Source organism: Anarhichas minor, unplaced genomic scaffold (genome assembly GCF_050575085.1).
Source record: "Anarhichas minor isolate MPS153535 unplaced genomic scaffold, ASM5057508v1 ptg000028l, whole genome shotgun sequence".
NCBI classification, from domain to species: domain Eukaryota; kingdom Metazoa; phylum Chordata; class Actinopteri; order Perciformes; family Anarhichadidae; genus Anarhichas; species Anarhichas minor.
The window spans coordinates 9,779,161-9,800,230 of record NW_027466474.1 but is presented as its reverse complement, the minus strand read 5'-3'; the positions used below and the strand labels follow the sequence as shown (position 1 = coordinate 9,800,230).

Here is a 21,070-nt window from a genome sequence, read left to right as displayed (position 1 = left end):
ACATTGTGTTTGTGTGTGTCTATGTTTACACTTGAGAGCTTGGCCTCTTGGCCTCTCTGAGAGCTCAGTGTCCCTGTCTGGACAGCAGCTGTTACCACACACACACACACACACATACATACACACACACACAGAGGGGATCAGATTTTTATTATTAAAGTGGCTCGAGGTCAGGATGTAAATCTTTATACTTGCCTCTTCCCCTTAATCGCCCTTTATGGCCCCCCTAAAAACTCCCTCCATCCATCCTCACTTTCATATCCCTCTGCTAAAATAACCCATGAGGTAAGCACCCGAGGCATCCCGAGGTGGGTTTTATACCGGCTGCCCCTCCTCTGGAGAGTCCTAGTGGAGCGTGGAGGCATCCCAGCTCCAGTACGGGATAAACCACACGACCATCCAGACCAGCTCCAACACTCGGCATACAGGCCGGCCGGAGACACAGGTAAGGGCCGAGGTGACGGGAGTGCACGCTTTTAAAAATAGTCAAAATAAGCAGTGACAGAAGGCGCTGCTTCCAATCTGACTGAAAAGAGTATAAAGTGTGGAAGCTTCCAGGTCCTTAAATGAAATGTATATACATTTCTATGATGCTGGAGAGACAGCTGAGACAGCTTTCATATTTAAACATGTACTTGGGTTTTACTGCAATGTGACACATGTTTCTAGTAAATCATGAAACTAATGGGAAAAAAGACAATTCACATAAGTAGCAAATATGAATTTTAACTTTAGAAACTTAATCAAGATAACAGCTAAGGAATTGTCTGGACCCTTGAAGTCGAAGCACATGACCGGAGTAATTTAGTCATGCCCTAAATATAACTTATAATTTAGGACTTGTATTTTTAGTCCTAAAAGAGATTTGCAGTGGTAAATGATATATTAATTAAAGGTGGTATATTAAACTAGGAGAATAAAAACAAACAAAAATCCTGAACAATAATTATTCACATGTCCATTAGAGGAAGATGATGATGATGATGATGCAGTCAGGCCTGGATGACGTGACTAAGCAGAGGATGTTGCAGGCTCAGGCTCTGTGTAAGGAGGCCAGGGGAGGTAAGTGCTGATGGGTTGAGATGCATTGATTTGATATCAGATTCCAGTCTGTGTCAGTACCGAACTCACATACACATAATATTTAGAACTAAACTAACGAACGTGGTAGTTTACATACTGGTTAACATATCTTTAACAGATCGGTATGCTCCCGTGTGTATACGTTCAAACTGCCATAGTGTGTGATCGCAAGCCGAGGCTGTCAGATGAGCCAAACATCAAATGTCTGGGCACACATACGATGCTGTACTGTACATGCAAACCCCAGGAGTGCCAGTGTGCTGTTGAAATTCTCCAACCATTCGTGCAGGGACCATCCCAGTTTGTTTTCTAACGCTGTCCTCCAGCTAGGCTTTGAAAACCAAGTCCCCTAAACTCAGCAGAATGTGACTCCCACCGCTGAATTTTTTACGCAGGCCGATCAAAGGCAGCTCCTCAAGGGTGGCACATGCTCAGACTTTCCCTTACACTTTTTATGTGTGAAAAAGAGTGCCATCCGCTCTTCCATGAGTCTTTCATCCAAAGATTTTATTTTTATGCCATGTTACCCATGCAACCCTGGTCCACAACAAACATTACACACCCCTCGACATCCTCTCGAGGCTATTTCAGGCACTCCGCCGTGCCATGATACAACACGAGAAGAGACCCTGAGCTGTGTGGATACCAACTTAGTGATGCTGCACACGTTTTTTCATTTTTTTAATCAGTGCCCCTCAGCTGTTTAACGTCGACAGAAACAGGAAGATCAGAGACATTAGGATTTGCCAAGGGTCCTTATTAGTCTGTGTTTTTCCTTCTCTTTCCAAATGTCTGGAAGTTGCTGTTATCATAGATATTGCCTTTGCACTAACAACTAAATGTCATGATGTATTTATGCAGGGCTGGAACCACCTAACCTGATGCCATGCCACACAGCTTAAGAACCTGCGGCAAACAGATTTCTGTACTCTGATCCTGCCATTTTGAAAATGCATAAGGATGTTCAATTTAATGACTTATTAAAGCACCTCCATTTGTCTGTGGTGTTGTGCCAGAGGGTCTGAACCTCGGGAAGAAGATCAGCATCCCAAAGGACGTGATGATGGAGGAGCTCAACCTGCCATCTAATCGAGGCTCTCGCATGTTTCAGGAGAGACAGAAGAGGGTGGAGAGGTTCACACTGGAGAACATTGCTAACGACGCCTACAACACCAACACTGTAAGGAACTGAGAGAAGGCATACATAGCACACAATGACTCCTATCCACTGACCTTACTGTAACCTACACCCCCACAGTAACGCACCTGTTTCTGACCTCACAATTTATTTTAGCAACTGAAAAATCGACCCTCTTTGTCGAAATTCTACACGCAAAAACATAAACACACAATGCAAATTATCTTATATCTCTTGCAAAAGCCAACACGTCAAGTCAAAACTATATGAACTCTTCTTAAAATGGAATTTTTGCTTTATAGCTATTTCCACATGAAAACACTCATGTTTAGTATAACTCACTATTTTCTGGAGTTTTTTTTGAATTTTCATTTGTAGCATGCTGTAAATATAGATCATGAACACACATGCAATTTGTTCATTCTCATTACTCATATATTCACAACAGTATCAGTCACAATTACTTTTAATGAAGATGACGTCAACATAGTCGTCATATTGTAAATTGCCATCCCTTGTTGAGCAGACCACAGAGCACACCTGAATCCTATTTATAGTGTTCAAGCGCTGATTGCTAAGTGATCTAATAAGTTACAGGTGTTTTCACCGGAGCATCCTCGGTGCAGCTGATTGATAATTGAGTGTGGCATTTCACTGGCAAACAACACACACACATACCTTTCATTTTGAAATGATGTGTGTAATGTAGAGAACCATATACCTGGTCAATAGACACCAGCAAATCAGACAGGATGTTAATCAGACAGGAAAAGAAAGAAACATTTCACATTTCTCCTATACCCAACACATGCACTTTAACATTTTCATACTTATATTACATGTATACATGTTTCTTTTTTGAGTATGTGACAAATAAATTGTTCGATCTATACATCTAGTTGTATCCGTCTCCCAGGTCCATCCAGAGGCCTTTCCTCCCCCACAGATCTTCGCTCAGCCACAGGGAGAAAAAGAGAACCAGGGTTTCTCCATCCCTGGTAAGCATAGCCTGGTCATGAACCTCCAGAAGACTGTAGCAAAGAAGGGCAGTCCAGACGTGCTCGCTCCAGGTAAATCTTAAGAGATGGTGGCGGGAAGCCACAGACTGCCACAATGCATGGACACTGTGTCTCGCTTTCATCCGATAGTGTTTACGTTTCATGAGAAAGCTGTATTGAGCAAATCAATTAGTTTTCTTACCGTCAGTGCCAGGAGAGTTGGCAGCTTGCAGAAAGTGGTTATGTGATCATCTTTTGTAAGTGCTGTTGTGTATTGGTCCTGACAGAAGGCACTGCTTATACGATGTGACCGACAGTGAGCTAAGCTCTGTTTATTATCGGGGATTCACACCGAGATCTAATTACTGTAGGTTCTGTTGTTGACAGGAGTGTTTGTTCTCTGCTTGGGCTTGCTTTTTTGTATTATTTAATGGGTTTAGTCATTAATTTCCAGAATTAAAAGACTATCCATTTTTCTGAACAAAGGGGGGTCTTATTAAGCTTACACTGAATTTAAAAGAAACCTCAAAATGTAACAAAGCTTTCACTTTACCCATAGCTGTATGTCACTATTAATCAATGACATTCGACTTGATTCTGTCAGGATATTCTGGCCCCCTGAAGGATATTCCTCATGAGAAATTCAACACAACAGTCATCCCCAAATCCTACAGCTCCCCATGGAGCCAATCCTTGGGAGACAACATAGAGTTCCTGGAAGCCCTCCGCACCCAGCTGCCCCAGCTCCCACAAAGACAACAGCCTTCCAACTACAGGAGCTTCAACAGGTACATCTGCCTGTCCACATCTGCTGCTGCTGCAAACTTCACTCACATAAATCCTGATTTGTTAAACCCTGGTCAGCTGGAAGCACAGGTGTAAAATAGACCCAGAAATGACCTCACCACGTGATCCATCACAATCAGCACTTCCCTCGGCTGCACTCCATGTTTCCAGTTTGAAAAAGAATATCTGCCTTGCACCTCCTTGCAGTGTGGCTGTGTGACGGCTATTTTGAACACCGGCTCTTGAAAGATGATCCACTTGGGGGATGCTAGCTTTTAATACCACCCCACAAGACATATTACGCACGGAAGGGAATCAATTTTCTTGTGGCACACAAGGAATTGCGTCACACAAGCGAGGCAGTACAAAGGTTACGCTTTGGCAGATGGAGAATATATGAAAGACAAACTCAGACTTTACTCAATTACGGCTGTCAATCACTGTTTTCTGCCAGCCAGTCTGAACCTGTCGAGGGATCCGTTTACGCCCTTCAGATAATTATGAAATTGTGAAGCCTTAATTAAACCTCAACTGTCAGAGCAGCCTCGGGTCATATTCTGCAAACACCATGAGATAACGCATTCAGCTCTAAGTGACAACTCCTCTCTGTCCCTCAGGTCTGCCATGCCATTCTGCGGAGCTGCGGTCAGCGAGAGGGTGATCCCAGCGATTGGCTTCGAGGCAGTGGAATCCCAGAAGCTGCCCGGCATCGCTCTGGGCCGCATGTGTCCACAGACCAACTTCAACAGAGCACCCAGGGGATGGGGTATTGATTACAACCCTGAATCTAATGAACTATGAAAAGGGGGCTGATCCACTAAAGAACCGACCCTATGCTTGCTGCTCTCTTCCAACAAAGATGATCCCTCTGCTAATCGGTGGGCACTGCAGGAAGGAGAGAAAACCACTCCTGCATGATAGTTAAAGTGGTTTGCTACTGCTGAGAGGTTTGACCAGATGAGCTAAACTCCAAAGACTGCTGAATCATTTCATTAGCACAGTAGAGGCCAACAGTGCTGTCACAGGTTGAACAGCTTGGTTTCCTTGTTATCCGTAGCAGTACCTGATCCCGTCAATGTCAATACCCAACACCCTTCTTTTCCAACTCCCAGTCTTCATCTGATAAGTGTCACACTGACTTTACATCTTTTCCCCATTTGTCTCCTGTTATGTGTGAGAGCAATAGGAGATAACCCTGCCCTTAAACAACACAATTAGTAATGACAAATATGTACGCTGCAATGATCAATGACAAAATTGCATCATTTTAATGACTAGTAAAAAGAACATTCAAAGAAAGCCTTACAATAAACAAAGTCATTATGCTGTAGGATATTAAGATTGTGTCAAATAAAAAAGAAACTGAAAATGAACAAGTTTAAAAATGCTGCTCAGGATTCTTATCCGTGTTGCACAATGAGACAAATACAGGTTTAACTGACAGTATACCTTTCTATATGTACAACGCTCCAGCCACAGGAGCCTTCAAAAACTATATGGCTCTGATCACATTGGTCAGTACTCTCAAGTCTGCCGAAGCCACTCTGGTACATTTTAACTCCGACTAGTGACAAAGTCGTCTTGTGATATCTTGGTTCTCGTCTCTCCGGACACTGATGGTGCTGGTTCATTTCATTCACTGCAGGTGGCCTAATTAAATCAATGTTATCCAGTAGGACATAACTGTTTTCTCCCAGAAGTAGTCTGCCGGTTTCAGGCCCACTGAAAGCACCCGACCGGGTCCGGCGTAAGGAAAACAATGACACCTAGTCGCAGTAGAACTTCACTCCAGCAGCTATTCGCCATGACGAGAGCCATGTGCAGCATGGGCACCCATGCGCTGAGGATCCTGAGAGGGGTAGTGGATCTGACCAGGTGGTCTCATGCTCATTGGAGGGGGCATAGGTGGAGCCATGTGACCCATGGGGTGAAACATTGGAGGGCCAAAACCTGTTTGAGCAGATGAAAAATAAAGGAATACAGCATTAGGCATATATATTCTCAGTGTTTAAATAATTTATGTCATATAAATAAATTATTCTTTGCTCATATAAACGGTGTAAACGTATAAAACAGATCAGCATTATTCTTAGTGAGCATTGTATATTTGACATGTTACGGGTTGTATGAGAGTTTACCTGGAGGAGGCGGGTTGATGCCTGGAGGTGGAGGCAGAGCAATGTTCAGGACTGCAGGAGAGGTGCCGGGGTCCAGGTTGAAGTAGTTTGCTGGAGCTTCTTCATCCAAAGCTGGTGGTGGAGGGAGAGCTACAGCACAAAGAAAAATAGAATTTAAGAAACTAAATGACAAACTAATACATTTCAGCACAATTTATTTCCACTATCAATCATTTCCTAGTATATATATATATATATATATATATATATATATATATATATATATATATATATATATATATATATATATATATATATATATATATATATATATATATATATATATATATATATATATATATATATATATATATATATATATATATATATGACCAGAGAGAGCAGGAAAACTCATGACACTATGTTGACATTACAGACTGCGTCACTATGAGTACACACAGCAATCCTAAACCTCCCCGTGTGTGCAGACTCACCTCCAGGCAGTCCAGGTACAGGGTCCAGTCTGGTGCCCATCTCACTGATGCCATCTTTGATACCCTCCTTCCCTCTTGCTGCCTGAGACCTAAAACAACAACAATACAAGTTATACTGTATATAATAATCACCTCACTTACTTTGTTTAACGTCACTGAACAGTGTGAATGAAAAGAAAGGTGTCCTGCACACATTCTTTACCATTAAGCTCTTTTACAGCGTCTGATAATATATTAAAAAGCACCGCAGTCAGTAGTTTTGACTGTAATGGTAGCATGTGTGTTTTAAAGTAACAGCCTGGAACTGTTACTGTCAAACGCATGTTCTCTGGACATCATCAAGCGTTTCATCAGCAAATTATCATTATAAATCTTCACATCTCCTCCCATGCTGCTCCAGTAACTGTATGAAAGCCAAGAGATCAGATGGCAGGATGAGGTTTTTCTGGTTGCATCTACAGAATACATGACTGCATGAGTGTGGAGCGAGTGTCTGGAGGTCAGGTTGGGGATAAGCGCCCGTATGATTGACTTTTACCTTCTTGATTAGATTCTTACCTTCCCCACTTGACAGTGAGCCTGCGTCCATTAATGATGAGTTTGTTGAAGGACTTCTCAGCAGCCATTTCAGCTGCCTGCCGAGTGGCAAACTGGATGAAGGCACACTGCTGCCTCTGGACTATGGTAATGGTGCGAATTTCACCGAACTGGTAGAAGTGACTCCTGCAATAAAACAGATGAATGTCCAATAGATCAAAAACACTGGAAGTTGGAAGGTTTAAAACTGTACCATCAGTCCTTTTATGACGATGAACATTCTACTATATTCCCAAAATGAGTAAACCCCGCCCTCAGTGGCCTCAGGGGGTTGTACAATTGTATTTAGAGGGGGAAAAGTATTCTTACTTGAGCTCTCCATCAGTGACGGTATCTCCCAAACCCCCGATGTAGAGGGTGGAGATAGACTTGTCGTCGGGTGGGTCCAGTCGGGGCATAGTTGAGGCCCGTTTCAGCAGCTTGTCTGCTACTGGGTCATTGATGCCGTAGTAACGGTCTTTGATGTTCTGGTCGGCTAGAGGATCATCGGGATCTGTGGGCTTCTCGTGCCTGTGTGTGTAAAGGACAACAGTAACTGAACCACAAGAAAAAACAATTTCTATATTCCCTTTGGTAATAGGTAATTAATAAATAATGTCAAATTCATACATAAAACACAAGGAACTGCAGCTGCAGGCCTTTTCATGAAGTGTCGCTCACCTATAGGGACACTCCTCCCCTCTCTTACACTCCCCCTTCACCCAGAAGGAGCAGATGTGCGGCCGGTTCCTCTTGTAGTATGGAGTGGTCCGGGCCAGTTTCAGCAACATATCACTCGAGCTGGGCGCTTTACCCAACTGGCCCACTGGCCGTGTGCCATCAGTATTGGCTATCTAGTAACACAGAAGACCAAATAAGCACAAAGGATTGACCAAAAAAAGAAACCATTTAAAAAAATAACAACTTAATAAGCATGTCCTGTCCTGAAAACCGTTCCTATTCTGTAAGAAACAGAAATTCTTGAAATACACATATTGGACCGGATACTCACTATTTAAGGACTTGAAATTGAGGACGAAGAATTCAGTGTTAATTTTAGCTTTTGTAGCTGTATCACAACAAACAGAACACACATTTTTGCCTGCATCAGAAAGCAATGTTACCTCTCTCTCCATGTTCTGTGTGTAGTACTCCTTGTTCACATCTGACTTGGGAACCTCATCTTTTACTGAGAGCCCAGTGTCTCTGACCTGAATAGGCAAACCTGTAAAACACAAGGTGTGACAAGAGGGTAAAACAAACTTATACTTCAATAAGAAAATGTACACAGGCCAAATGACGATGACAAATTACAAGGAGTTAGTTGCAGAGACTCACCATACTCCAGGTCCAGCAGACATGTCTGACAAACATTCTTCATTTTACTGCAGGTCTGACAGACCTCCGTCTTCTTGAAGCGCATTCGTGTCCCCGGACACCATCGGAACACAGTAAACGGCCGCGCACAAATCTGTCGGGCAAAGAAAGAAAATAAATGAATACATACGTGAACTTGTAATATAGTGTCACAGGTTTAATCTAAACTTTGCTGTGAACTGCATAACAAAGACTTAATATATTATTGCAAAACATACCTTGCATTCTTTACCATACTTCTCCTTGGTCTATAAAACAAAGCATGAACACATTTGAGCCAGCACACTGATTGGTTATCAACACAAGAAAATATCGTCCAAATCATTATGATGCACAGTAAGTAAACTCACCATACGGATGTAAGGGTTTTCTCCTAAACATGTCTGACACAGAATTGGAAAATCCTGAAAGAAAAAAGGAAAACATTAATTTAAGACCAAGAATCATATCTGTTATTCATCCAACAGTCCTCTGATGCATTAAATTCTGCTTCACTTTTTGCAGTGGGCACCTTGGCAATGTTGCACGTGTGAATACAGGGCGAATGGGACTTGCTCACTTCTACTTTGCCATCTGTCGAAGGATGCAGTTTCAATCTTAGGTGCTAGCTGCTGAAAATGACCTCTTCTTAATCCATCCCACTGACAGCATCAGCCAAACACCGAAATATAAGCAGCTAAGTATAGTGTTGCAAAGTTTATAGTCCAGTGTGTTAATAAAACCAACATTGGCCAGAGGTTCTGTTGTGTCATGACTCCAGAGAGGAAACGGATTTGTTGCCTTATATAGTAGGGTTACAGATATTTTAAGAGGATCCAAAATACTGTTGCTTGATGCACAAATAGTGCAATAAATGGTTAAGATTTTGGTAGATATTACAACAACTATTTTGCTCATATGTATGGTTACATCAGCTCGTTTTACACTACAATGACTAGAATCAAGCACGGTTACAATATTGCTGTGCATGAAGAACTGTGTATAGCACATTTCTTCTGATGTTTCCATGAGTCGTAATATAGAGTTGAGACCTGTCAGGCGAGCGGATTTGGTCCTTTCCTGTAAGCGCTTGCTAAGCTAACGTTAACAAAACGGTTCCAACTTAATGACAATAGTTTACAACTGCCGAGGAGCTAGCAAATCCACAGACAACAACATTATGGTGTGTCGGATTGTCTCGATTCCGCATAATCCGGAATGAATGGAAATGGAACTTGTTAGCGTTAACCGATATAACACTATATATTATTGTTAGCCTGCTAGTGCTAGCCTCAACTAGCTCAGATAGCTAACTTTAGCACAAAACATGTTACGGTCAAATTAACTGAGTGCTTCTTTAAATGTCACTCTTAGATGTTATTGTTCATAACATTTGGGTCCAGATGAAACTGTGATGCTGTGTGAATTAACGTTTATACTGTAGCTAATATACGTTTTAGGAAGGCAGCAGCCACGCTTTTACTAGCTAGCGTTAGCTAACAGTAGCCTAGCTAGCTAGTTAGCTAGCTACTGGGCAAACCGGGGGAAATTGTGGCAAACTGGTAGATTTCATGGTTATGTTACTTCCCATAATTTAACTGGAAAGTGCTGTGTTTTAGTTATACGCTCTGTAGAGTAAACTATGTTGCCAATTGAACGTACCGCGTCTTCCCAGTTCTGTCTATTGTAGGTGTTGGATCCTAGGGACGTCGCCATTTTGCAGAATGTGAGCCAAACGGAGCCAACCGACGACACAAGAAGTATCAGACCACAATGCACCGCAGCAGAGAGCCACGTTTCACCTTAGGGTGTCGCCCTATTTCAATAAACTATCAGACATAATAATGAAGAAAATGTAAAATATAAGAAGCAAATATGAATATTGGGAAAGTAGAAATACTTGATGTGTACCACAAGTAACTGACATCAACGGTGTATTTTTACTGTGGTAACTTTACATCTCACAATACACAGAGATATGATAGGCCTTTACTGTGTAAAGTAACATTTTACCTGATGCCACTTTACATTTCTACTCCACTACATTTCATAATGTAATGATTGTAAATTCCACACCAACAGAATTATCTGATAGTTGTAGTTAGTTACTTTGTAGATTAGGATTTTACACAAAATATATCATCAGTTTACAAAATGTGATGTTCCATTTTGCTGATGATGCTTATGTACTTTTTTACTTGATTATAAAATTCGATTTTGAGGAATTTTACTTGTAATGGGAGTATTTTTACATTCTGGTTTCGCCTACTGCTTTTAATTAAGGATGTGAGTGCTTTTTTCAATACTGCGTGTGTGTGTGTGTGTGTGTGTGTGTGTGTGTGTGTGTGTGTGTGTGTGTGTGTGAGTGAGTGAGTGAGTGAGTGAGAAAGAGAGACAGAAGGCTGAGTGCTGGTGTGTTTGAGCTTGTATAAGCCAATTGTGTGCACCACTTACAGTTTATCTATCCACCTGTTCCAGTTCAGGTCAGGGTGTCTTTGCTCTGTGAAACTCCAATTAGCGAGGCATTGGATGTTTGAGATTACAGATGGGTATTAAGCCCCTAATGTTTATTTAAGGTCAGGGTGAGGTTGTGGGGGAGTCAAAGGACAGGGATTAGATCCAGGCCTGAAGAGCTGGCAAATATTTTATAGTTCAGCTTCCATTCAGGAGGTCAGAAAAGGAAGTCTGCTGTACTTTTAGGCTACTTCCAAATAAAAAACATATTCTCTTCTGTTATTGATGCCGTAGTTAGATTCAGTGACTTCAAGGTATAAACAGCTTCATTGTGCTCATCGGCTAGGTAACACTGAGTCTTGATCAACACATGCTCATGTGATCATATTTCAAGAGAAAGGGTTAAACTGAAATCCTCCTCCGCCTGTTTCCCTTGTATCCAGTTGCAGAGCCTGTGTCTTGCCTTGTGTTTAGTGGGACACCGAGGTAAAGTCATCGCCCTCTTTGTCTTAATGAGTCGTGTGATCCTCTCCTCTATCATGTGATGTGGATGAGACAGTCAAAGCTGTTTTGAAGGACAGCTTTGTCTTAGATTTAGCCATTCAGTAATCAAAATCACCATCCTCACGAGTCACAAGGTCAGGGGGCCGTATAGGTGTACTATTACCTCACAGCTGCTCCGTGTTTCTTATCAACAACATATGCTTCTGTTGATGTTACGTTCCTATCAGGTACGCTGTGACATTAGTTCTGATTTGTGCACAATGTATGTGTTCCCCTAGAATAATGTTTATATTTCATACTCATTCATTTGTTGTCCCTAAACTATGTTTCCTAAAAACAAGTTATTAGTTTTCAATGTAATCTAATCTGTAATGTAATGAGATAATCCCTTCAAAATACAATGAAAATACCAAATAACGGTATATAATTTATCTTGAGTATAAAAAGGTTACTATGAGTACCAACATTCTACTTGTACTAATATAGGGGTACTGAAGTGATTTATTTATTTATTATTATAGGCTAAATCCATTTCCTATAGATGCAATACACAATTGTACAGATTTACACTGTACAATGTACACATGTTTGCATAGGCGCTTGTTGTGTAATCTGCATGGCGTGGTGACTAATCAAAACCATCACGACTATCCCTGGACTCCTGTTGCCAAGAAATAGGAATCACAAAAAAACTTTCAGGATCATCCCAGAATCATACACTGCACAATTCAATTCCGACTAAAGCATTATTGCCACCCAGACGCATTTCATCAGGGCTATAATCTCACTACTCGATTGCAGGGATGCAGATAAACCAGCACACGAATATGATCGCACGGTGATTTCTTTGAGGAGTTGTGTAGCGCATGCATGCGCATATCAGAGACAAAAAAATGTGCTGTGCTGGCGCCTCCTGTCGACAGTTATGGGCCACTGCCGGTGCACTGAGCTGCAAAAAGAGAGGGGCATTCTCAGTTTTCCCGATTTCTCCCAGCCGAGTCCGCTGTGCCGCTTCCACATCACGGCCGACAGCAAACCGAGACGACGACGACGCCGCGCGCCCCACGCTTCAACCCTGTAATCATTCCGCCAACTGGACCGCGTAGTCCCAAATCCACCTAACCGCAAACGAGGTGAGTACATCGGCACGACGCGAGTCACAACGCGGTGTTATTTCGCACATTCGGTAGGCTAACGTACACGACCGAGAGCCCCGCCGCTCGGTCTCCCAGGCCAGGCTAGTGAAACATTGTCTGGCGCAGACGGAGAATGAGGCCAGTTTTTCGGCCTGACTACCTCCTGACTGGAAACATAAAGCCCCGGCGACATGGCGGAGGGTCGGTTCAGCTCTCAGCCCGCCCGCACACGGCTGCAGAGAAAAGGACGGTGTTTGTGATGCGGCTCGGGTCGAAGTTTGTGCTCGGGATAGAGCTGTGTCCGGCTGCTTCGGTCTGTGATTTAACGTGGGAATTCCTTTATCCAGCCGGGTACCGTAACGCAGCCCCGGCACCAGCTAAGCGAGGAACTTGTTTTTGTAACTTTGTAGCGGCTGCGATGTGCAGAGTATGTATCAAATGCTCGCCTCAAGTTAGCTTTTACTGTCTGGCACACAAGGTAGGCGACTTAACCACAAATGTTACAGTCCCTCGCAATGGAAAAGGCCAAACGATTTTGTGTGCAAATTAAAACTAAAGGTCGATACGACTGTCTGCCACCTAATCTAATAGCACTGCACATGACGGAGGAGGATAAAAGATCAGCATGGGAATGCGGCGACCGCTTTAACATTATTCAATTTGTCCAAATGATTTCGGGGAACTTGGGTTAATTATCAGCAGTGATTACAGGCTCTGTGTTATGACAGATGATGCATCAGGCTATTATGAAGCTACCTGTAGGAATCACGCAGGCTGGTTGCAACTAATATTGCTCCTCGGTAAGATTTCAAAACTATTTTTTACAAACCATAAAGTCTGCTTGTGTGGGGGGGGGGGGGGGGGGGGAACAAAAATGTGATAATGCTGACTTTGCCATATCATTCTCTAGTTTAAGTTTCCAAAACCTGTCAACAAATATGCACCCAGTTTTAAGTGTTTCGATATGTTGTTGTTATGTATAAGTGGATAGTGGCTGTAGCACAATGCACCAATGATAGTGTGTCATTTCTTAAATAAGACCAGTCTTCTACTGCGTGAGGCTGCTTTGTTACCCTTTGTTGTGCATCTGCATCTGTTAAATACAAAAAAAACAAAACACACGCACTTGACTCTACTCTGTAGCAAAAAGGGGGCAGTCCAGACCTGCCTGAAATCTGTTGCCTTGGGGTTTGTGCGCGTGGAAGCGTGCACCTATGTGAGTAGGAGAATGACTCACGTTCAGAATGTATTTGGCAAAGTCATAAGGACTTTCCCTGCGTTTCGCCTCTGCTGCAGCACACATTCTTGCAACTGAACAGTGCTGTCCTGGTTTTATGTATCATGAGATTTATTTGACTAATGCTTCACATTTTTGTTATTCCCAAGCCATGTGTTGTTTATCACATGTTCCACCCATCATTGGAAAAAAATGTAGGGCTTATTCCATTTGCAGATTAGATTAAAAAAAAAAAAAATAAAATAAAAAAAAAAGTGTGGTTGCCGTTATTTGTTTGTCAAATTTGTGGAGAGCTGAATTTTAAGTTGCGCTCTATTTATCAGTGCCAACTGTTTGTCTGGTTGTTCTAACCCTCCATCTGACTGCTCCCACTGGCTGCCAAACATGCTGTGATGTAGCGCTTCCAGTTGATGGAGGCTGCCACTGCTGCCGCAGCCATTTGATCATATATCGGCATCTCTTCACTTAGATATGCCTGTGAAACGCTGCAACTCAGTTACAATGCCTACACACCGAGGTTGATAAAATACTGTGGGCCTGACAGTATATGACAGATCGCGTCACCAAACGGTGTTTGGCCGTTTATCGGAATGAGACATGATCACAGACAATTTGTCATTTTAGATTCTAGGCTTGAACGGGGAAGAGTAAGAAGAATGTTTTTGTCAGAGCTCCGACTGCTTTGCTGCGGTTTATCTCCACACTAAGAAGGATGTATGTTTTAATTGTAGAGAAGTAACTATGCCATCACATTTAATGCTTTACACAAGGTAACTGTTGGGAACTTCAGTGCTTAACAGCTTGCCATCTCTTGTATTTTTCCATGTCAGTGCCCCTTGTATCCACACTCAGTGTTTGAGGGGGGGGCAGACCTCTCTTTAGACTGGAGCTGAAGCCAGGCATCTTTCCAAAACTCAAGTCCCCCCCCCCCCCAACCCTCTCTGCTGGGTATAAGCACTGCTTTGTGCCACAGTACTGCTCCCTATGGTTCTTATTCATTTACTACTACAACACCCCTGGCTCCGCTACATACTGGAATCTACAATTGGAAGTGTACCCAAACCAGCCTGCTGTTTGACAGACAAACTCAGATGTTTCCTCATTAAGTCAAGCGTCTGGATTAACACACCAGAATGCAGGAGGAAGATTTGCACTATTGCAGCCTGTAAGTTTGTATTGAAGTGCCCGTTTCTGCCTGGAATGTGGCTGCGGCATTTGTTGGCTTAGGCTATCGTGAGGGGTATTGGAGAGCAGGAGCAGAGTAAACACATTTCAAACGGCACAGCACAACCGAGTATTAGCAAATGATCCGATAGCATCTGTAATCCTCGGGGAAAACCTGGAGAGTTGTTTTTGAATAGTGTTGGCCTCCATCAGATAGTTGGCAGGCACTGGGGGTGTCCACATGTGTGACTGGCTAGCGGCGCGGCTGAACGCTACAGTATGCAGGCAGATCAGATTACTGAACGATTAGCCATGGCCTCCTATCCCTGGCCCAGGGAAATGATTTTCCACTGTCATAATTCCCTAGACTGAATTACGCAGGCCAGTGACTCAGAGATACTCAATACTACAGGCCCGAGTCCTGCCCTGCATAACTGTTGCTCTCTGGAGAGGGGAGATGTGGTTGTACTGTTGTCGCACCGGAGGACACAACGGTTACCTAATTGGGATTTCTAGTTGTGCTCAAGCATGGCAAGCAGTGTGACCCAGCATCAAATGGAGCAGAGGGTTAGCGCCACTGGGATGTATGTACAGTCCCAAAACTGTAAACTGTCCCTCACGTCCTTCTATTGTGAGACGTGCGTCAAAAGTGTGAGCGCATGTCAGATGGCCGCTGAGGCGGTGTAAGCCAAGCAGGCCTCTAGTGGAATTTTGGTGAATGGAAAGACAGATGAGAGAGAGAGAGAGAGAGAGAGAGGAAAAGTGGGAGAGGCTAGCAGGGAGAGGTAAGACCATGTTTCCAAGGTGCCTACCCCCTGAGGCAGGAATCCGATACATTCCAGAGGTTCCTGTATCCAGACGAATAATGGTGACCAGGGTGTAGCGTTTCATCCGATGACACATGATGGGAGCGTAAGTGCTGGGAAAGTAAGAGCTATGTCACAGGCTGAGAGGTAGGCAGCTCTGGTTGCCCGAGGGGTCGGGAAATGCACCAGAAGAACAGGACGGGTTGTATGAGATATGGATTTATCCCCAGCACAGGACGGCATGTTTTTCTTTTAATAGGTCCTCTAGTTATCACATCCCACTCGCCACCGGTTAGACGTAGACTTGTTCATCATTTTAGGCATTTATGCGACACTCTCAAGTTACAATGAACGGCACCGTAGGAGAACTCTTAATCGTCTTTTGCACATTAAACGCTGTTATATTCTGATGAGGCCCGTGGAGGCTGCTAAACTGGTACTTAAATGACTTCTGACCAAAAAAGTCATTAGATCCTGCTCGGTACTCTCCAGACAAGTTAGGGCATGAAGCCGCTTTCTTAAGAATCGTGTGTCATTGCTCTTCATGTGAGACTAAGATCAACACCTGTGATGACGCAGTATCAAGAACCAAATCTAATTTTCTCTGAGTTTTCCGCCCCCACAAATGTGTTTCTTGCCAGCTCCTGAGCTAAAGGCTATTTATGTCGCAGACACAGGAAAAATACCCTGTTTTATTTAGTGGTCAAAAAAAAAACAAGCTGTCTGGTGTTAATGGACTTCACCTCAGCCTTTCCGGCGGACCCTCGGGGTACAGCGCGTTCATGCACTCGGCGAGGGAGCTCTTGGCACTGGCCTGTTAATGAAGCCGTTTCTAGAGATGGAGAGACGCAGTAACGGGAACGCACCTCTTCACTGCAGGATAGTCTAACCCTGTCCTCATCACAAGTGCTATCAGTCATCGGATACGATTATGTTTGCTTTTCTTTCTCTGTCCATAGAGCCAGTTGGAAGGCCTTAGCGTTGCATTGAGGCATGCTTATCATTTATATTGAGGATCTTTGCTGTATCGGGGTCAAGGTTTTGTTTTCGTACTAGGAGAACAGGAAATCTGCGATAAAGACTGCGCTGTGTAACTGTTCAACATGCTACATGTGCTGATGTGAGCACGGAGGGCAGACAGGTGGAGTGTGGGGGGGGGGGGGGGGTCTGTATGTTTACCCAGTTGTCTAGTGGCCTCGCTGGTTCTGGCTGCACCACAGATCTCACACACATACTCTCACCTACTTCAGAGCTGACGCGTGTACGCCCACAGCCAGGCATGCCTCAGGTCGATTACCATGCACATGGTATATAAGTGGAAAGTGTAAACTGTTTTGTTTTCCATTGAGAAAAACGCTGTTTAAATTAGGATTCTCTGTAATATTTTAACTAATATCTGGAGTCATTTTTACTGCACATTATAAATGGTGCCTTGCTGAAAAACACTTAACTAACGTGCACATGTATGATGTAAAAGGCCAAGTAATGTGTTGTTATCATCAGTATCATATCAACGCTGATCAAAATATACACTGGCTTTATTTGGGACACCTAGACCAAGTTAGGTGCACCTATTAACTTAGTATTTAGTCAGTGTCCCTATCTCCTTAACAAGTGTAGTTGACTTTGCTTCTACTGTTTGACTGTTTTTCCTGAAAGCTTATACAAGACCACAGGCCGCGGCCCCGATGCCATCAGGAAGACCGTGCTCGGTGTTTGCATACCAGAGTTTGTGTTTACAGTGATGTCATGGTAAGCAGGGATATTGCTGGAAAGTGAGGAGTGAACACCTACACGAGGTCACGGTAGAGGTTTCAGTTTTCTTTTGTGAGCCTGCCGTGATGATAGAGAGTGTTGTTGGCCTGTGGTCTGTGACACGGCCTTGAGATCAGACCAGGTCGGGGCTCCGTGGCGTCCCGCCAGGACGGCAGGACGAAGTAAACTTTAGCGGGACATCTGGTGCCAGGTGCCCCTGTGCTCCTCACGCTTCCCTCTCTGCCCCGTCTCTTAGACCTCAAAGCAGACCAATCCACCACACCACAGCAAGTCATCTGGTGTTCAGTGTATTTGGCTTCACTGCAAACAAAGCATTGCGGCATGCAAGCGGCCTCTGCTGCATCTAAACAACTCTGCTCCTGCTATCCGGCGCAATCTTTGGGTGGAAACTATGAGTGCATCGCCAGGGTTATGGGTCATCTCCATTTCAGTTCATTAAATTGCATCGAGGCATTGAGAATCCACCGTAACTAACTGACCACAGCTGATGGCATACCTCTTCTCCATTTTGAATTGCTGAGGTGGAAAGATTTGTAATGGTGCCGACCCGAGGTTTAGCTGCTGGCAGCTCCAAGCGTACCCCTCCACTGATCCGAGGCGGTGCCGTGTCTGCCCATCCTGCTGTCTCTCATCCATCCTGGGTGGTAGGAAGGTGTGTGTGTGTGTGTGTGTGTGTGTGTGTGTGTTTGTTTGTGTGCGTGCGCCTGTCACTGTCTGTGCAGGACAGGTGTTGGCAACCTTGAGGTCGGTCCAGATGCAGCTGGGGCATCTAGACAGGAGAACGGCTGGAGACTGCAAATGACAGCAGGATGAATGAGCTTTGTTTTGGCCAGTTATATTCAGAGCGTGCAGCCTCGAACGGGGTCAGTTGTGATGGTCAGGTGGTGTAACGGCCGGGAGCTCTCAACGGGACGCGCTGCAGCCGCGAAGCATTCGAGGCTCGGAGGCTGTTTGGGTGAGGAAGCTAAAGTAAAGGAGCCAAAGTGGGACACGCAAGCCTGCAAATACAAACACCACCCTACCCCCGCTGTGGAGTGTTAAGTGGCCGGATATGTTGGGTGAATGGGACACAGGTGTCTGGGCCACGCTGTGTGTGCCTGGCCAGAGGTCCGTGTTTGTTTTCTCTCCGTAATGGCCCCCAAACTCTCTGCTGCAGCACCACCAGAGCTCATTGGCTCTCAATGGGCCGGGATGGAGGCCCCCCCCCCCCCCTCATTCTTTTTTTCCTTCTATAGTTTGACTGAGCAGTGGATGAACTTGAGTCACCAATTTGATAATGAAATTATCCCCACAACACCCCACAACACAATGCTGAGGCTACACACTGAGCAAGCCTGGTGATTTTCTTCCTTTTATTCGTCCCTTTATCCCCCCGTTGCCTCTGATCTACTCCAGCAAAGTAGGTGTTTGAAGTTGTCAAGACTCTGGCTTTACTGTTGAGTCCTCAAAGTGCTTGTGTGACGGGTAGAGGAGAGCTGCAGGGGAGTAATGTGACTCCCACATAGTCCACTGTCTCCATCCTCCACGCCCTTGTCTCCCACTTGCCTCCTGCACACAGGCGTCGTCTCTGTGCTGATGTCACTGCGCTGAGTTCCCCTTTGTTGAGTAACAGCCTAAAGGTGCGCCATGGGTTATGAGGGAGACACACACACACACACACACACCGCCACCATAACCCCATACTGTGCCTCCCCGGGGAGCGCAGCAGGGTGAGGTAATGGGCTGTTAACCCCTCAGCAACCTCCATGTTTGATCGTCGGGCCGTCAGCAGTGGCCGCTATCACAACCCTGATCTGATTGTTTGAGTAAACCTGTGGCCTCTCCAGATGGCCAGGCCTCTGAGCTGGTTCATGATAACCATACAGTTAATATCTGGCCCACATAACGCTCTAACCCCGCCTCCACTCCCCACAGACTCTGCTGCTCTCATTTCTCGCTGCCACCCTCTGTGCTATTGTCTCTTATGCCTTCTCCCGAGTACCCCCGTTTTTATTTCTTCATTTCACTCATCTTTTTAAATTCCAGAATCCATTTCTTTTGTCCCCAGGCACAACGGGTGAAGGCTAGAGACCGTGTAGCAAATTAAATTTGGTCTCCCTCTTGCGCTCCCCTTGGACGTGGGCATGATGGAACAGTCGAAGGAGAACAGGAGCAAAGAAATCTGGAGGAAAAAGCCCATTTCCCATGCATTACTGTCTCTTTCCTCGGGGTCTATAGTCGAGTAACACCACAACACCTCTATTGCCTTTTTTTCCCCGTCTTTAATTTTCTTTTTCTTGCTCCCCTCCCCGTCTCGCTCTCGCTGCTGCTGCTGTTCCTTCTCACGCAGCCTAACCTGAAGGTCTCTCTGCTCTTGCTACTACCGCTAACACAACCTGACCCAGTTTATTAGTTTGGGTCTAGTGAATCATTAATCGAGGTTATCTAACTGTTCCTGTAATGATTCCGCTGTGACTTGTGTGTGTCAGAGCCTCTCTGCGTACAGAACCGATCAAGCCTCGTGCTTCTTGTTCTACACATGTGCGCTCTATCATAACCATCTTGCAAAAAAAAAAAAAGCATCGACCCTCAAGCTAGACTATATGTTTAATAGGTGTGCCATGCACTGTAATATGTCATTGTGTCAGAGCACAATACGAGGACTAAGTGCACCGAATGCAAATTAATCTTGTGGGATGGCAGCAGCTGAATAGAGTGTGGTTTTGGGGAAAGGAGGGGAGCAAAGGGAGGGACAGAAGGAGGGCTAATAGTGGCGACAGAGAGGAGAGGGAGAGAAAAGAGCATGTGAGGAGGAGGAGGAGGGCTGTGGGATGTAGTCATCGCCAGGCCCATTCATCATGCAATGCCTGCTGGGATGCGCCGGGGTCAGTCCCGCACAACACAATTACAGCCTGTTCTGGTGTGTTGTGCTCGCCACCACTGTGGTCCGACTATGTTCCGTTGTCTTTTGTTAGATTCCCTCTGTTCTACCGCTCTTGTTTTCCTCTCTGCTCTGTGGTGTGCCCTCGTGTTCAGTGGCAGATCTCTTCTTTTTGAACTCGCTGCTCGAGCAGTCACTAAATGATCTGCGGCAGGTTCTTTGAGCAAAACATCTCAATTAGCTGAGCATTTGTTGTGTTTTTCTTCGCATCTTTGAGTCTTTTAAACTCTCTCTTTTGTCTTTCGCAATTACTCGCCACAATTCTTATCTTTTTTTTTTTTTGCTCATGTGGCGTGTAGCCTCTTGCCGGGCTGCCGTATGACATCCATTGCGCAGCCGACGCCTTTCATCCACATCTGAATCGCAGCCGCGAGCTTGGATCTTGTGATTGACGGGCCTGGTTAGCATGGGGGCGTGAGATTTTAGTGAGCATGTTGTTTACCCTGCCCGCCTGACAGTCCTCTATGGTTCTACAGATGTTTCCAGAAAGCTGTAAATATCCGCGGTGCGCTGTAATGTCAGTTG

General features: G+C 44.6%; 2 protein-coding genes across 2 annotated transcripts; one reads left to right on the top strand and one right to left on the bottom strand.

Moving 5' to 3' along the window:
• Window positions 1-360: 360 nt before the first annotated feature.
• On the top strand, window positions 361-5,376 carry LOC142962750 (myozenin-2-like). The gene is made up of 6 exons (XM_076103378.1): window positions 361-445; window positions 966-1,062; window positions 2,100-2,263; window positions 3,138-3,291; window positions 3,824-4,007; window positions 4,623-5,376. The coding sequence occupies exons 2-6, from the start codon at window positions 972-974 to the stop codon at window positions 4,804-4,806; spliced, it is 777 nt and encodes a 258-aa protein (XP_075959493.1). The 5' UTR covers window positions 361-445; window positions 966-971; the 3' UTR covers window positions 4,807-5,376.
• On the bottom strand, window positions 5,251-10,325 carry rbm22 (RNA binding motif protein 22). Its single transcript, XM_076103377.1, has 11 exons — window positions 10,211-10,325; window positions 8,920-8,973; window positions 8,788-8,817; window positions 8,531-8,663; window positions 8,317-8,417; window positions 7,874-8,046; window positions 7,523-7,723; window positions 7,175-7,339; window positions 6,617-6,705; window positions 6,144-6,272; window positions 5,251-5,955 (listed from the first exon to the last, which is right to left on the bottom strand). The coding sequence occupies exons 1-11, from the start codon at window positions 10,262-10,264 to the stop codon at window positions 5,801-5,803; spliced, it is 1,284 nt and encodes a 427-aa protein (XP_075959492.1). The 5' UTR covers window positions 10,265-10,325; the 3' UTR covers window positions 5,251-5,800.
• Window positions 10,326-21,070: the final 10,745 nt, after the last annotated feature.

What these genes read in the sequence shown, in the direction of transcription:
- LOC142962750 (XM_076103378.1), top strand. Translation starts at nt 972, where the DNA reads ATGATGATGATGATGATGCAGTCAGGCCTGGATGACGTGACTAAGCAG. An exon ending in TCCAGACGTGCTCGCTCCAG is followed by an intron (nt 3,292 to 3,823) that starts GTAAATCTTAAG and finishes TGATTCTGTCAG; the next exon opens with GATATTCTGGCCCCCTGAAG. An exon ending in AACTACAGGAGCTTCAACAG is followed by an intron (nt 4,008 to 4,622) that starts GTACATCTGCCT and finishes TCTGTCCCTCAG; the next exon opens with GTCTGCCATGCCATTCTGCG.
- rbm22 (XM_076103377.1), bottom strand. Translation starts at nt 10,264, where the DNA reads ATGGCGACGTCCCTAGGATCCAACACCTACAATAGACAGAACTGGGAA. An exon ending in AAAACCCTTACATCCGTATG is followed by an intron (nt 8,818 to 8,919) that starts GTGAGTTTACTT and finishes TTTGTTTTATAG; the next exon opens with ACCAAGGAGAAGTATGGTAA. An exon ending in TCTGCTGGACCTGGAGTATG is followed by an intron (nt 8,418 to 8,530) that starts GTGAGTCTCTGC and finishes TGTGTTTTACAG; the next exon opens with GTTTGCCTATTCAGGTCAGA.